Source organism: Pelodiscus sinensis, chromosome 31, assembly GCF_049634645.1.
Source record: "Pelodiscus sinensis isolate JC-2024 chromosome 31, ASM4963464v1, whole genome shotgun sequence".
Classification (NCBI taxonomy): Eukaryota; Metazoa; Chordata; order Testudines; family Trionychidae; genus Pelodiscus; species Pelodiscus sinensis.
In genome coordinates this window covers 10,981,765-10,998,431 of record NC_134741.1, presented here as the reverse complement: position 1 = coordinate 10,998,431, position 16,667 = coordinate 10,981,765, and the positions used below count along the sequence as shown (strand labels likewise).

Sequence of the window (16,667 nt, the reverse complement as noted above, 5' to 3'; positions counted from 1 at the left end):
TTTAACCAGGATGGACAGGGAAGGTGTCCCTAGCTGGTGTATTCCGGAAGCTGAGAATGGGCAATGGAAATGGCTGCTGTCGTGAGACAGGATCCTGGGCTAGTTGGACAACTGGCATGGCCCAGTCTGGCTGTTCTGATGTTCTGTTTGGTTTCTGTTCTTGTCCTCTTTGGGCAATGGAAAATGGACCCTCATCCTGAAGGAGACAGAAAGTGGCCTGTGAAAGGCTAGTGTAGGTAAGGAAAGATGTCTATTTATGTGTCCCTGATGGTCTAGTGGCTAGGCTTCAGCACTGCCAGTACTGATGGCTGGGTTCAATTCCCAGTCACAGAAGCCAGCCTTGTTTTTCACATGCCAAGGTTCACTCAGGGCCCCTCTCCCTCACTGCCAAGAAAGCACCTGCCATTTTCAAAAGCCCTTCAGAAGGGGCAGAGCTGGGTGACTCAAACGGCCCCTTCCCCTCTCCCATGTGGGCAGCCCTGCAGGAAGCTCTGTGGCGCACACAGAACTAGCCTAGCGCAGTTTCAGGTTGGCACAAGATCCATTGGTTCAGTTTTGTTTTTGAAGGAGACAACCCAGAACTGGCTCCTGCCCCCACTCAGTAACCTGGGGAAATGACCCACCAGGCCTGGGCACCTTGGAGCCTCCCTCTGACACAGTCATGGAGCCCCCCCCCCGGTCCTGCCTCCCCCCTTCACTCAGCCCATTAAGCAGCTGTGGGGCTAGGCTGCTGCACAGCTTAGGGCAGGGGTGCGCAATGACTTTTGATGGGGAACCGCTCCCAGGGCTGCACTTTTCCATGCTATTAACGGAGGAGGTGGGGGTCTGGGATGCAGGTTGGTGCAGACAGGAACTTGGGGCAGAGGACCGAGGTGCAGGAACGGTTGCAGGGGGTTGGGTTGTGACCTGAGGCAGAGGATTGGGGTGCAGGATCTGGGAGGGGTGCGGTTTTGGGAGGGGGGCAGAGGCTTGCGTTTACATGGGGTACCAGTGGGTTGAAGGAAGGGAGGGGCTGGGGTGCAAGAGACAGGCTCTGGCTGAGAGAGTTACGTGGCTCATGGCCAGTAGCCCAGCACATTTCTCAGGTAGCTACTTCCCTGCCCCCACACAGGCTCCCAACCTCCATTAGCCAATAAGCTGAGGGGCTGCAAAAGGCCCTTGTGATGTCACTGCCACACACACCCCCTGCCCTCCAGGGCTAATGTTCTGCCCCAGGCAGCCCCTTTGCATGGGTGAGCTGCTCCCAGGGGTGAAAGTGACACATTTCTTACAGGGACTGACCTTGGGTGGGGGGAGGCTCCACACAGAAATGTGGGGGGTTTTAGTAAAGCTATGTGTGAATGGATCCATCTAGCAACCACTGGGAGCCACACGCACAGGAGTTTTTTGTGCAAGCACAAGATGCAGTGGAGAGACCAGAGTATCCCATTGAGAGAAAGAGAGTTGCTTGAGTCTGGCGCCTTAGACCACTCAGCCACTCTGACACATGCAGCTGAAGTTTTCTTATATGTGTGAGCTGCTCGGTGAGGCTAAGGGGGCCCCTCTCTTTCCCCATCTAACAGCTGCTCTGCAGCACAGCTGGGTTAATCCACACTCACCTTCACTCACCATTGTGAGGTGTTTTGCAGTGAGCTGACAAGAAGGCTATGTCTGTACTCATGGCTTCTTGCACAAGTAATATGCAAATGAGGCTAAATGTGGAATATCACCAAGCCTAATTTGCATAGTTAATGAGCCACCATATTTGCAGAAGAAGCTCTTGTGCCAGAAGGAGCTGTCTACACTGCCCCTTCTAGCGCAACGAAAACCCTCTTGTGGAATGCCGTTACACCGATTATTTTTAGGACATCACAAGGGCCTTTTGCAGCCCCTCAGCTTATTGGCCTAAATGAGATTGGGAGGCAGTGACCTCACAGAAAGTCCATGACAATGGCCAGGTGGGACAGGCTGCAGGGCAGGGGCCCTCTCAGAAATGCCCCCCAGACTTTGCTGCAGGGAGTCTCCTTTTTGAGATCTGCGCTTGAGGCCAGAGAGAAAATGAGGGTCACAAACAAGAGTGTGAGGAGGAGCCTCATTGGAGTGTTCTCCTTTCCCTCGACTAACTGACCTGGAAGACAGACATCCCCGTGGAGAAGGTCAGAGTCACCAAGAAATTTAGCATTTGCCTATCAGGGGAGTTAACTCAAGTGGTAGAATGCTTGCTTAGCCTGTGAGAGGCAGTGGGAATGATACCTGCATTCTCCAATGGTATGTGGTACCTATTTTTTTCACAAGCAGAGCCATTCAGAGGGCCAAGAGCCTCCAGTGGCCCCTCTCCTTTCCTACTCACTCACCCCAAAAGCCAGCCATGGCTTAGTTCCAAATCAGTAAATCTTATTGCACAAGGGATAAGGCCTCTTCCAAAATAGCTATTTTGAAATAGTGGTAGTGTGGATGCTCCACTGCTGCTATTTCAAAATAGCTCCTGCCCAGGGCCAATCAAAGTCATTACTCCCCAATGCCTCCTGGGGCTCTAAGTCGATGTAGAGCGGCCACTGGCAGTTTCTTGTGCAACAACTCTTTTGCGGAATAGTTCTTGTGCAAAAGGTCTTGCACAAGAGAGCATCCACACTGCCATGTGCTTTTGTGCAAGAGATGTGCTCTTCCGCAAGAGCATCCATAGCAATGTGGATGCTCTCTTGTGCAAGAAAGCGCTGATGGCCATTTCAGATAGGGGCTTCTTGTGCAAGAAATTCATGTTGCCTGTCGACACTGCCCTCTTGTGGAAGAGCTCTTGCACAAGAGGGTTTATTCCTCATTGGGAGAGGAATAATTCTTCTGGAAGAAGACCTGTTTTCTGATGCTGTACTGTAAATTTACTTGCACAAGAACATGCATGCAGTATAGACGCTCTGCAAGTTTTTGTGCAAAAAGCCTGCAGCATAGACATAACCCCCAAGATGGATTGCAGCAGAAATCTCCACCTGAGTGAAGACATGGCCTAATGGTGCAATTAGACATCAACACTAATAGTCCCACTGCTGGTAACTCACAGAGGCCCTTGTTGCCCTAGGAAGGGGTGTGGCCACAACAAAGAGCTTGTTGTAAGCAGGATTTGAACCTGTACCATGAAACCCTATTGGATTTCAAGTCCAATGCCTTAACCACTTGGCCATGACAGCTACATATAGCAGAGGATCAGAGAAATTGGTAAATAATTCCAGTGCGCAGACCTAACGTCACCTGCCATAGAATTCACACAGCAAACCATTTCAACAGCTGTGCAGAGGAGTTCTGGCTTTTATCATCTTAGGCTGCCTTGGAGGTGAGTCTGCTTCAAGGTCTTCTCTCCTCCTCCTTGGTCTTCCTTTCCCTTTTCCTTCCTCTTCTCTTCTCCCCTTTTCCTTCTTCTTGCTGGTCTCCTTCTTGGACCCCAGTTTATATAGAGAAACTCAATACTGCTTAGTTCTTCCTTAACCAATTCTTTTAGTATAATTTCACTAACCAAACATAACATACTGTAACAGAATTACCTAACCAATTAAACTCACCGCCTTAGTTGATTTATACCTAGCAAAATCAATTATACAGCAGACAGAAACAGATCCAAACCAGACATTGATCACACAGAAAAACAACAGGAAAGTGAGGACAACAATCATAGAATGCCCATTTCACAACCACAACTATTGGTAAGCAGTCTTTTGCCAGACAAAATGCTGTTAAGTTTTCTCTACTCACCGTGAGATCTGTTTCCTGCCTGATGACAGTGGGTGCCACTAGGATAAGACACCTCCCTCCACTCCCCAGCCATGTGTAACACTATTTAAATGTCATATAGCTGGAATATGAGCATGTGACTCCAGGCTTTACAACTAATTGCTCCATCTGGCTGCAGAAGAAGGCTTCAGTTTAGACCTACTGAATACGTACACAACTTCCAATAGGGTTACAGAAAAACCACAGTGCTACATAGGACCTTTCCAGGCCAAAGATAGCAGGATCCACAAGCACAGACAAATGGAGGTAAGTACAACTGCGAAGGGACTCACAACCTTAATCTTTTGATCCGAAGTCAGACACCTTATCCTTTAGGGCACACAGTCTTGTGTTGGCTATGATTGGACTTCCTGAAATCTGTAAGTAGGGAGTAGTCTCCCTAGTCCATCAGGTTTTATTATTTTCCTTGTTTGGGGGTTTAGAAATCACGTCTGAGCTGGTGAATTATTCTTATTTTGTGTAACTAAGGATTGCAGCCCAGGGATTTTTCCTGAATCTATGTTACTTCATGGCTCTCTACCACCTAGGCTATCTCCATACTGCACCTCTCTTCTGCAAAAGTACATACAAATGAAGTACTGATTAGCATATTGCCATGCTCATTTGCATAATTAATTGGGGTCTGTTTTTGCACAAGAGGCTTTTGCACAAGAGGATCTGTGTAGACTGGGGCTCTTCCTGCTTCCCCTGGCTCCAGGCTGGCTTTGGGCCTCTTTCCTGTCAACCCCATGGGGCCAGGGGAAATGCAGGGGGCTATTTCAGAGTCTGGTTGGGGGCTGTGACCTGTCCATGCAGTGATGGGAGAGGGAAGAGTGTCACATGGCTTCTACTAGAGCTGGAGGGAGGGAGCCAGGAGAGCAGCGGCAGCCTGAGAGCTGAGAGTCCCAGGTGCCCACCAAAAACATCAGCTGTTTGTCCCATGCTGCAAGGGGCAGCACTCAGGGCTCTGAACTTTGCAACCTGAGTTCAACTGTCAGTGGGATTTTCCTAGGCTGGTTGTTGCAAAGCCCTCCCGCTTTAGGTTTCTTGTTCTCAGGCTGGTGAGAAGAGATTTTTGTGCCTTCTTCTGGGTGTCTGGTGCCCACTGGCGCTCGGTCTCTCATCCGGCAGGCTCAGATGTGCTGGGGCCATGCCTGGCTAGAGATGCAGGGGGCTGAGTTTGTGTTTCTTGCTCCTTCCCCTGATGCCCTCAGGTCTGGTCCTGACCTGCCAGGCTCTGCTTATTGCCCCCTGACCTCTGCTAACCCATCCATTGGGTGTGGACCTATTGGGATCTGTCTGGGAGAGTGAGCAGCACAAATGAGAGGCTGGCCCAAGATTCACTCAGTCTGTTTGTTTTTTTGTGGATCTGCTTCTCCTGCACCCCTAGAGAAATTGGGTGTGTCTAGACTACTGAGTTTTGTCGACAAAAGTGGACTTCTGTCGACAAAACTATACCTGCGTCTACACTACCGCTGAGTTCTGTCGACATAATGTTGACAGAACTCAGCAGTTTTGTCGACGCTGGTAAACCTCATTTTACGAGGCATTACACCTTCTGTCGACAGAGTTCTGTGGACAGAAGGTGTTATTGCCTGTAGGGTTGCGTATAGACTACAGGGTTTTGTCGACAAAGCAGCTTGCTTTGTCGACAGAACTACAAAACCCTGTAGTCTAGACGTACCCATTGAAACACAGGAGAAGCAGCCAACTATTTTACTTTTGTTGTAACATGAATGGATCTAGCTCAGGGGTCCTTCTGCACGTGAAGCACCCCTCTGCTCCTGGGTTCTTCTGCCCCTCACCTGCGAAACCATCCACTTGGGGGAGCAATTGCCCTGACACTTGTAGTTGGGCCATCATGGACAAACCAGTGGCACTCAGGCACCTTTTGATAGCTCTGTAGAGTGGCAGACTGTAATGTGTGCTTAGCAAGTTATCCTTAGGTTGCACTGCAATTGACAAAAAGATTGTGGGTACGAGCTACCAATCACATTTCTTGGCCTGCACAGGCCTTGAGACACTTCCCAGACTGATGGGGAATGGCTGCACTTTGGAATTGAAAGGTGTTGTCTGGGACCATAAATTAGAACAGTTTTGGAGACTTTTCTTTTTTCAGAAAATGCTTTTCTGACATTTGGCTGGTCTACACGGGCCCAAATGTGGGGAAAATCTGCTCTTTGGGAAGAGCCCTTATTCCTAATAAAATGAGGAATACAGGGCTTCCGAAAGGACACACCCACTGTTTTGGAAACTGATCTCAAAAAGTTGACCCATTCAATGGACACGGCAGAGTTTTTCACAAATACAAAAGATATCCTGGAAAAGCTCGATATTTGGCATATAGCCAAGAAGGGTATCTGTATTGGAGGTGTAACCAAAGAGGGCACCATGGCTTAGCTAGCTAAAGCACCTGCCTTGTAAGAAGAAGATCCTGGGTTTAAATCCCAGTGATGCTTTGCTGTAGCTTTTGCTCATGTTTTCCTGCGTCCTTCTGGGGCCTCCCCTGGTCATCCGTGGAACTGCTGATTGGGGAGGGATATTGGGAAGAAGAAAAGCACAACCCTGGAGCGGGTGGAGAGGCTGCTGTGACTGGCACTGGCAAGGCAGGGCTCTGACTGCAATTGCTGAGACAGGAGAACCAGAGCCACACACCCTTGTGATTCCCTGGGGCTGTCAGCGCCCAGAGATCCTGCCAGGGCACGAAAGAGGGATTTAAATATGCTGCACTTCATTTGCATATTCGCACATCAGTGCTATTTGAAAATACTTTATTTTGAAAATATAGTATTAAATATGAAATAAGCGTATCTCAACAGCCTTTTGTATTTCAAAATAAAGTATTTTGAAATACAAAATGCTGTTGGGATATGCTTATATCAGGAGACAACGCTTCCTCAGAAATAACCCTTAAACCGCATTTTATAAGGATTAAGGGTGATTTTGAAAGAAGGGTTTTCTTTCGAAATAACTGCGTCTAGACAGCGCCTGTTCTTTTAAAATAGCGTGTTTTGAAATAGCAACCAGATGTGATTATGCAAATCCCCACTTTATTTGCAATTTCACTCAGCTGAATTTGCATTTGTCTCTCAAAAGAGGAATGATGAGTAGACAAACCCTCACAAAGGGGAGATGCAGAGATCAGAATTTCCTGCCTCCCTCAGCTTGTTTGGCTCCTTTGCCCCATTTCCTCCCTCCCTGCCTGAGCTGACCCAATGGCTGAAAGGGACAGCAGCTGCTGATTGGTCGGGGTGGAGGGAGAATATGGGCAAGAAGACCCTGGAAGCAAGACGGACCAAGGTCCAACTCTTTCTGTGCCACTCGGCCTTAGATCCTGGCCACCCAGCATTCACTCTGATGAGGCCATTATCTGTGAAGGGGGAATTTTCACTGATAGTCTCCTCTGAGCTGAAATCCCAGCTGCCACAGGATTTACTGGAAGGGGACAGCCCAGTAAGGACTGAAAACCACTGCTCTGGATGATGTTTGAATTCACAACCTCAGCATGTCTCCTATGCGCACTGCCTTATAAGTACTGTGCATTGATCCACTGCGCCACTGGAGCAGATGTTTGAGAGTTTTCTCCAAAATCCTTACATTGAAAAAGTTAGCACAAAGTAGAACTGAGCAAGAGAGGCAAGAAGATCAATATTCAAGGATTTACACAAACCAACACTTCCCCCGTAGGAGCCATTGAGATTTGAACTCAGCTTGTAGGATTCAAACTCCTGAACCCTGCCCCTTACACTAGGGGACCAACACAACACTCTGTGCTTGAGGTTCTCAGCTGGTAGCTGGTACCCTACTGTCCTTGCTTTTTCCATTCAGCTGCTTCACCTCTCCAGACCATGCCCCATTTGTATGCAGCCTCATGGGAATGAGCTGGCTCCCTCTCTGCAGAAGAAAGAGAAACATTACCCTGTCCCTCCTGCTTAGCTGGCTGGCCCTAGATAAGGTCACATGAGATTATCCAAATACATCCCCATTGCCACTGTCCCATATCTAGGGCCAGCAGTAGGTGGGCATTAATCAAAGAGGCAACAACTCACAGGAAGGAATCAGGTGATCTTGATTTATCTTTGCCAAGCTGTGGCCATACCCAGCAAGGTAAGGATCAAACACAGGAATAACACCAGCTCAGCAGATATGTTCCTGTCCTAAGTTGTCACATGCTAAAGCCTGGGATTGAACCAGGGATCTTTAGATCTTCAGTGTAATGTTTTCCCCACTGAGCTACTTTGGCTGTTGGATGTGGATTTCTCTGGCCTCAAATTCTCTATCTGGGATGTTTGGCAGCCGTGCTGCACAAAACAGACATCATCATGCCCTGCCCAGGAAGGCCAGACTGGCCTTTCTACAGCATCCCTCCCCCACAGCCTACATTCCCTCTAAGCCAGGCCTGGGCAATATAGGCCAGTGGGCTGGATCCAGCCCATGAAGCCACCCAATATGGCAGCAAGACCCCTCAGGCAGATACCCTGCTTCCCCTGCCCCCCACACACAGCTGAGAGAAGGGGCTGCATGGCCCTTTGTTTTTCACAGCTGAAGCCCTGGCACATCCCAACAAGCTCTTATTCACCCAGCCATACAACCTGTGCTGCCCATGCAGGGAAGGAGCTGCCTGAGAATTGTGCTTGGCAGGTCTCCCAGCCACAGCCTGCCTCTGGCACCCCAGCACCTCCACCTCCCTTCCCTCAACCCACTGGCACTCCCTGTGACAGAAAAGGGCAAAGACCAGACTGGTTTCATGACAAGGCTGGTTTCCCTGACTGGGAACCGAACCCAGGCCACAGCAGTGAAAGGGCTGAATCTTAGCTACTAGACCATCAGGAAGACAAGCACCTGCACAGCTTGCTCAGCTACACTGGCTCTTCTAAGGCCACTTTCTGTCCCTTTCAGGATGTGGGTCCATTCTCAGAGAAGGCGTGAGATGCCTACGTATTTTGCAGCTCCAGGTTCTACTAGAAGGTGCCTCCCAGCACTTTTCCCCTGACCTCATTCTCAGGGCTGGAGACGTGGACCTGCCCCGTGCATCGTTGGGGATGCCGCCTGCCCTTTGCTCCCTGGGCTGATGAAGCCCTACAAAGGATAGCCCTAAAGCAAGGATCGTATCTCAGGCAGGCTCAGCAGGGCCCGTATTGGTGTGGAGGAGCCTTCGGGTCCTTTAAAGAGAGATTCCGCTGTCTGCTCCCCTGGCTGGAGCTTGGCGAGTCGAACGTCCCCCAAGTGTCCTCCAGAATAATTGTGAGAACAAGGCGGAAACATTCCTGCCCCCCTGCACAGCTGGCCTGATCACTCCAACCCTGCTGCTTCAGCCCCCTGCCAGTCTCATTCCTACTCTTCCCTGCCGCCCCATCTTTTAAGTGGCATACCGGGCAATGTTCTCATGATGATCTGACAACCCTTCAATGACGGGAATGCCCAGCCTCTTCTTCTTAGTCACCCAGCCTGCCTCTTTCTAGTACAAACTCCCTGTGACAAAGGCAGAGTTACAAGCAGCTCAAACTCTGTGGCATTTAAGAGCAGCCTCTGGAGTCATATCCTGCAGCTTTAAGCAGAGCTCCAGCATGAAATCCAGGGAGTTCAAACTCTCCCACTGCCTTGCCAGTCACAGTGGCCTCTGCAACCACTCCAGGCTTGTGGTTTCCTTCTTCTCAACATTCCTCCCCAATCAGCCTTTTCCTGAACCAGCAGTTCTATGGGTGGCCAGGGGAGGTCTTCTCTGTGTCTCAGAAGGACTTAGGAAAATGTGAACAAAGACTACAACAAGGTACCACTGAGAGTTGCATCCTAGATCTCTTGTTCACAAGGCAGGTGCTTTAACCAGCTAAGCCATGGTGCCTTCCCTGGACAGGGCTGTTCTGGTTTATGGTCCAGGACAACACTTTGGACTCAAAAAATGAGGAGTAACATTAGTTCGAACCAAGGGCTTTGGTTTGAACTACCGCGTTGAGGCACGCAATTCCTGGTTCAAATCAGCTGTAATTTGGACTAGCGAGCCGGGTGAGATCTTGCTAATGAAGCAGGGGATATTTAAATCTCCGCTTCATTAGCAATTTTGGTCACCTACATTTGCATCTCTAGTGCGAACTAGGAAGCAAATGTAGACGTACCCAAACAGCCCTCCAAACTGAGCCCATTAAATAACAGAATATTTAATTTCCATCATAAAGTGTAACAACTATTTCATTTCATGTAGCAAAATGAATCATCATAGCTTGTTTGCTAAATCAAGATGGACAATTTTGTTTTATGCCTCAAAGGAACAATTCCCGTAAGATACAAAATAGCTATGGAATGTGTTGCAGTGTTAATGTTCTTTTTATTTGATTTCATACTAAATACACGAAGTCACGTACCTTGTTAACTATCCTTTGTTTCAGTATTTTTTCTTCTATCAAATTATAAAACTATATTTAGCTAAGCTCTTTGTGAGTAACTGGCAGGTACCACAGTAGCACACATCTGCACAAGCGCAAACAACCTCACTAGTGGCGCACATTGTGAAACTCACTTCACCCATTGGCAGCCGCAGTCCTTTCAGCCATTGGGACACCCTGAGAAAAGCAGCAGGAATGGGGTCAAGTGTGAGTCAGGCTGAGGGGGGCAGGCAAAACTCATCTTGCCTTGCAGGGCCTCAGAGAGCAGCATCTCTCTTGTATACTGCCACAGAAAAAAACATTCCTGAGAGAAGTGTTGGCCTTAGAAAACTGCAGGCAGTTGCCAAAGTAGTTCAGTAGAGAGAGTGTTAGACTGAAGATTTGAAGGGTCCTGGTTCAATCCCTGGCTTTGGCAGAAGCTTTTCTCGAGATGGCTTAGTCTGTTTTGGCAACTCTGGTAAGCAAACAACTGGGCTATGTCTACACTTTTGGGTTCTTGTGCAAGAAGTTTTGAGCAAGAACACGTCCACACTGCCTTGTGTGAGCTGTGCTTTTGTGCAAGAGCATACATGGCGGTGTGGATGCTCTCTTGTGCAAGAACTTTCCAATGGCCATTTTAGCCATAGGGCTTTCTTGCATAAGAAACCCCTGCCAAGCGTCCACACTGTCCTCTTATGCAAGAGCCCCTGTGCAAGAGAGCTTACACCTGTTAAAAAAGAGCACAGCTCTTGCACAAGAAACCCTCTCTTACCACACCATACTGTAAATCTTCTTGTGCAAGAGCAGGAGGGCAGCGTGGACGCTCTGCGGATTCTTGCACAAGAACAGCCATTCTTGCACAAGAACCCGCCAGTATAGACATAGCTCTACAGTCGAGTTCAAAGGCTGTATCAAGAGGCCGGGAATGAAATCATAAAGACGATATTTCAGGGTTAGAAACTGGAGAGGGGATTTTATACCACCTCAGAGATTGTTGACACAGTAGAACAGGGCTCTTGGCTTCAGCTGCTCCCAGCTGTTGTGGAATAAACACACGCTAGCTTTAGGGTTCAAGACAGACAAAACCACCTTAATAATCCAGCTTGGGGGGGGGGTTGTTACAGATGGAAGGGAGTCACCCCGTACCAATACAAGCCCCTTCCTCACACTCAAATGCCTGAGATATTTATACCTTCTTACAAAGTCACAGTGGAAATTTACAGAGAAAAGAGAATGTAAGGCACTTTATCCTTAAATGGTACTCTCTGCTTGACCCGATAAACAAAAAATCGCACTGTTTGCACTTTAACAGCATTGTGGTTTCTTGCTCAACTTGCTTAGGAAGCTCGCTTCTGATGCAGGACGCACGGTGTACGGTTCAATCTTTGGCCAGGCTAGCGAGGACTACCTCCACAGTATGTATTGGACTTAAATATTTTACTTAATTTAAAATAAAGTTTGATCAATTAACATGAGAAAGTTAAAAGGTTTAATCTCTTTAATAATTTAAATGCAACTACCCAGATGCAGACCTAGCAAAAAGGCTTGACTAATTATGTAATTAACAGTGAGTTTCCATTAGCAACAGTAATCTACAGAAGGTTTGCAGAGGGCAGGGCTGTGATTGGCCGGGTCGGGCCAGGCCAGGCCTAAGCACGGCTGAGGGAATCCACTCGGGAAATTGCTGACAGCCCTTGACTGAAGACCTTTCCAAAACAGGCCACAAACCAGTCACACTGAGCACTTCAGCTGCCAATCCAGCCTGCAGGAAGCCTCATGAGCAAAACCCCTCAGATACCTCAGCTCTTCCTATGCCACAATCAGCCCTGGGATTACACACAGGTGAGGGGTTATACAGCCCAATCTCTCCAACCCAGAACAGATCCACCCCATTCCAAAGAACCAGCCATGAATCCCTGGTCAATTTATACTTTAGATTTTACCCACAAGATCACAGTGGACCAATCCTTTAGAATCTAAAGGTTTATTAATAAAAGAAAGAAAAGGTTGAGAATAAGGCTGTTAAGGAGAATACATTGTATACATCAATCAGCAAGTTCTTGATGCAGAATCTTAGCAGAGATGTTACAAACTGCTAGCATAAAAGTCTTTGGCGCACATTGTATGTCAGGATGGGTCAGCAATCCTTCCAGTGTCTCTGTCCTTAGCAAGGCTGCATCTGAGATAAGTAGCAAGACTGAAGACAAGATAGAGCCCCCCTCATGGCATTTGATATTCATTTCTGGTGTCTCCCAAGCTGGAGCTAGTTACATGGTCAAGTGACCTGTTTCATATGCCAGCAGTAATTGTGCTCTGGCTGCTTTGCAGCTTTCCACACGCATTCCTCAGCTGTGTATTGGCCACCCTGAGAGCCATTGTCCTTGGAGCCATACGGATTAGCATAGTAACTCATTGCACATTCCTTCCTCATGACAGGCAGTCCATACACAGCGTCAGCAGAGCCCATAGTCATAACTCCCCATACAAACTCCAAACAAGTACATGAATACCACACATAGAATCAGCACAATATCAGCTTTCATTTGACACCTCGCATGGCCCACTCTATACAAAATTTGTGGCAAACAGTTTCCCGTGAGTATAGCAATGATCTTAAGGTGAGTATGCTCACCTTAAAATCCAATAAAGTGACAGGGGCCTCAAGAAAGGGTTGGGGTCTTGAAGAAGGATCTGGGATGCAGAAGCAGGCAGGTGTCTGGCCTGGGGGAAGGTGCAGTGTCTGGCCAGGAGAGAGGGTGCAAGAAAAAAGGAGGGTGTCAGTGCAAGCTGGGGGTCCTGGCTCCTGGAGGGAAGGGAATTGAGGAGATTGGGAGGGAGTGTCTGGGAAGGACAGCAAATATTACCTGGCTTTGGGACCCCTTGCAGCAACATCTCCAGCCACACTGTCCTGGTCACCCCGGAAGGAGGCTCTACTGCTGCAGCAGCAACCACACAGAATAGGACCAGCCCCGGACACCAGAGGTACCAATACTGCACCCATTCAGTCCATGGCTGGAGGTGTTGCTGCTACAGCCACGCAGCCCAGGAACAGCCCCAGAGGCACCCCTGATATGGCCATGTGGCCCTTGAGCCCAGCAGTGCAGTGGCAACAGTGCCTCTAGTGTTGGCCTCAGGTTGGGTGGCAAAGACTCATCTTAGCACTGCCTCCTCTCTAGTGGCCACAAAGCATGAAGAGGGGGTGGGGCTAAGCTCCTTCTCCCTCAGTACATCTTCATTTGGAGGTGGGGCCTGGCACTGCCTTGTGGACAAGATCAAAGTCTTAGGAAGGCTGGATTCTGCAAAAAGAGAAAATTTTGCTCACCCCCACTATAGTGCTTCTCACCTGTGTGGGTTCAACTATATGTAACAAGGCATGAACTCTCACTATAGCATTTCCCAAAGTCAGAGCAGTTAAAGGATTTCTCTCCTGTGAGAGTTCTCATAGATAACAAGGTGTGACCTCTGACTGCAGCATTTCCTACAGTGAGAGCAGGTGAATAGCTTCTTCCGTATGGGTTTTCCTATGTCTAACAAGGGTCGAGGTCTGACTGAAGCTTTTTCCACAGTCAGAGCAGCTGAAGGGTTTCTGTCCTGTGTGGGCTCTCCCATGTCTAACAAGATATGACCGCCGACTGAAGCTTTTCCCACAGTCAGAGCAGCTGAAGGGTTTCTCTCCTGTGTGGGCTCTCCTATGCCTAACAAGACTTGAGGCCTGACTGAAGTTTTTCCCACAATCAGAGCAGATGAAGGGTTTCTCTCCCGTGTGAACTCTCCTATGGATAACAAGCTGTGACCGGTTACTGAATCTTTTCCCACAGTCGGAGCAACTGAAGGGTTTCTCTCCTGTGTGGGCTCTCCTATGGATAACAAGGTGTGACCGGTGACTGAAGCTTTTCCCACAGTCAAAGCAGCTGAAGGGTTTCTCTCCCGTGTGAACTCTCCTGTGGATAACAAGATGTGACCTTCGACTGAAGCTTTTCCCACAGTCCGAGCAGCTGAAGGGTTTCTCCCCTGTGTGGGCTCTCCTATGGATAACAAGGGTTGAGGTATCACTGAAGCTTTTCCCACAGTCAGAGCAGCTGAAGGGTTTCTCTCCCGTGTGAACTCTCCTATGTCTAACAAGGTGTGACTTGAGACTGAAGCTTTTCCTACAGTCAGAGCAGCTGAAAGGTTTCTCTCCCGTGTGAACTCTCCTATGAATAGCAAGGTGTGACAGGTCATTGAATCTTTTCCCACAGTCAGAGCAACTGAAGGGTTTCTCCCCTGTGTAGGCTCTCCTATGGGTAACAAGGGTTGAGGTATTTCTGAAGTTTTTTCCACAGTCCGAGCAGCTGAAGGGTTTCTCTCCTGTTTGGGCTCTTTCATGCTTAATACGAGTTGCACTGTCACTGCAAGCACAAGGTGAATGTTGATGGGGGATTTTCTTTTGAACAGTTTCTGTGTTTGTTTTCAACCTTCTGATCCTCTGACTGGATTTATCCTGTCCTGCTCCTGGATGGTTTCCCTGCTGCCTTTGTAGACTACGCTGACTCTCACAAGTCTCTCCTTGCTCAGGACTCTGAGAAACATGCCCTTCAGATCTTTCCACTAATACCCCACATGGAGCCATTCGCTCAGGTCCTTCCTCCTGAAGACTCCTCTCACTGTTCTCATTCAGTATCCCATCACCTGCTGGGATGGAGAGAGAAACCACACAGGAGTCATTCCCTGTGCTGAGCTGAAAGAAAAATTCTGAATGGTGAACAGAAAATGGGGAACAAACCCAAAGAATGGCTGGAAAGATTCAATAATCATGAGCTGAGTTCACCCTGTTCCCCCATCACTCTTTCCCCACCCAGCACTCTCAGACTGGAGTTGAGACAGGCTGAAGGGCCAGTCAGACTTGATGATAACACACAACCAACATCTGTTATGCAAACACAGAAATTGGTCTGAGTCAGTTTAGCTGATTTCTCACCTGTGTGGGAGACACTGATGATCTCCCCTTCCTCACAGCCTTGGAGATCCGGGGTCTGCAGCTCTTCCCTTCGCTCCACCCAGGAAAGCACATGAGCTTTGGAGACTGGAAATCCTATTTCGGGAGCAATTAACCAAGTGCTGATCTTGTTCATTAAGGTCTGTGCCATTCCTGCTTCCAAAGCTAGGATCTGAGTCTCCTATCCAGACAGGCTCCTTCCCCACCTTCCAGAGACTGGTCTCTGGCTGGTACAAGATCCCAGGATACACTAATTCCATCCTCCCCCCACCCTACCACCATATTGGGAATAACCCAGCAGACTCCCATGGAGAACTGGGCGCTCTGCTGCACTCATAGACTCAGACTTTAAGGTCAGAAGGGACCATTATGATCATCTAGTCTGATCCCCTGCACAGTGCAGGCCACAAAATCTCACCCACCCCTCCTAGAATAATCCTCTCACCTATATCTCAGATATTGAAGCCTTCAAATACTTTGAAGACCCCAAGATGCAGAGAATCCTCTAGCTGTGATCTGTACCCCATGCTACAGAGGAAGGCGAAAAACCTCCAGGGCCTCTGCCAATCTACCCTGGAGGAAAATTCCTTCCCGACCCCAAATATGGCGATCAGCTAAACCCTGAGCATGTGGGCAAGACTCATCAGCCAGACACCCAGAAAGTTCTCTATAATAACTCCTATCATCCCTCCATTGACCTATTTCCCACTGATAATGAATGGTCAATTAGATACCAAGATCCTGTTATCCCATCAAACCATCCCCTTCATAAACCCATCTAGTTTAATCTTGAAACCAGATAGATCTTTTGCCCCCACTACTTCCCTTGGAAGGCCGTTCCAGAACTTCACTCCTCTAATGGTTAGAAACCTTTGTCTAATCTCAAGTCTAAACTTCCTACTAGCCAGCTTATATCCATTTGTTCTTGTGTCCACATTGGTATTAAACTTAAATAATTCCTCTCCCTCCCTGGTATTTATCCCTCTAATATATTTAAAAAGTGCAATCATGTCCCCCCTCAGCCTTCTTTTGGTTAAAGTAAACAAGCCAAGCTCCTTGAGTCTCCTTTCATAAGACAGGTTTTCCATTCCTCGGATCATCCTAGTGGCCCTTCTTTGTACCTGTTCCAGTTTGAATTCATCCTTCTTAAACATGGGAGACCAGAACTGCACACAGTATTCCAAATGGGGTCTCACCAATGCCTTGTATAATGGCACTAACACCTCCTTATCCCTACTGGAAATACCTCGCCTAATACATCCCAAGATCGTATTAGCCTTTTTCACGGCCATGTCACAATGGCGGCTCATAGTCATTCTATAATCAACCAGGACTCCGAGGTCCTTCTCCTCCTCCGTTACTTCCAACTGATGTGTCCCCAGCTTGTAACTAAAATTCTTGTTATTAATCCCTAAATGCATAACCTTACACTTCTCACTATTAAATTTCATCCTATTGCTATCACTCCAATTTACAAGATCATCCAGATCTTCCTGTATGATATCCCGATCCTTTTCTGAATTGGCAATAGCTCCCAACTGTGTGTCATCTGCAAATTTTATTAGGACACTTCCACTTTTGGTGCCAAAATCAGC

General features: G+C 48.2%; 1 protein-coding gene and 2 non-coding genes across 10 annotated transcripts in view; 1 reads left to right on the top strand and 2 right to left on the bottom strand.

Annotated features, from left to right (window-relative positions):
• The window catches only part of LOC142821483 (uncharacterized), a 94,977-nt gene that overhangs the window by 65,094 nt on the left and 13,216 nt on the right, over positions 1-16,667 (bottom strand). The window contains exons 9-10 of one of the 8 annotated variants that reach the window (XM_075912493.1): positions 15,055-15,168; positions 11,582-14,768 (exon numbers count right to left, since the gene is read on the bottom strand). The exons of 6 other annotated variants lie outside the window; for them this stretch is intronic. In XM_075912493.1, the coding sequence (XP_075768608.1) occupies positions 13,576-14,768; positions 15,055-15,168 (1,307 nt within the window). In that variant the 3' untranslated portion in view covers positions 11,582-13,575. Of the gene's footprint in view, positions 1-11,581; positions 14,769-15,054; positions 15,169-16,667 lie in introns of those variants that run through there. One more of the 8 variants, XM_075912494.1, reaches the window with a different exon arrangement.
• On the bottom strand, positions 3,080-3,161 carry TRNAS-UGA (transfer RNA serine (anticodon UGA)). Its single transcript has one exon. It is a non-coding gene; the product is annotated as a tRNA-Ser (tRNA).
• Positions 10,461-10,533, top strand: TRNAF-GAA (transfer RNA phenylalanine (anticodon GAA)). Its single transcript has one exon. It is a non-coding gene; the product is annotated as a tRNA-Phe (tRNA).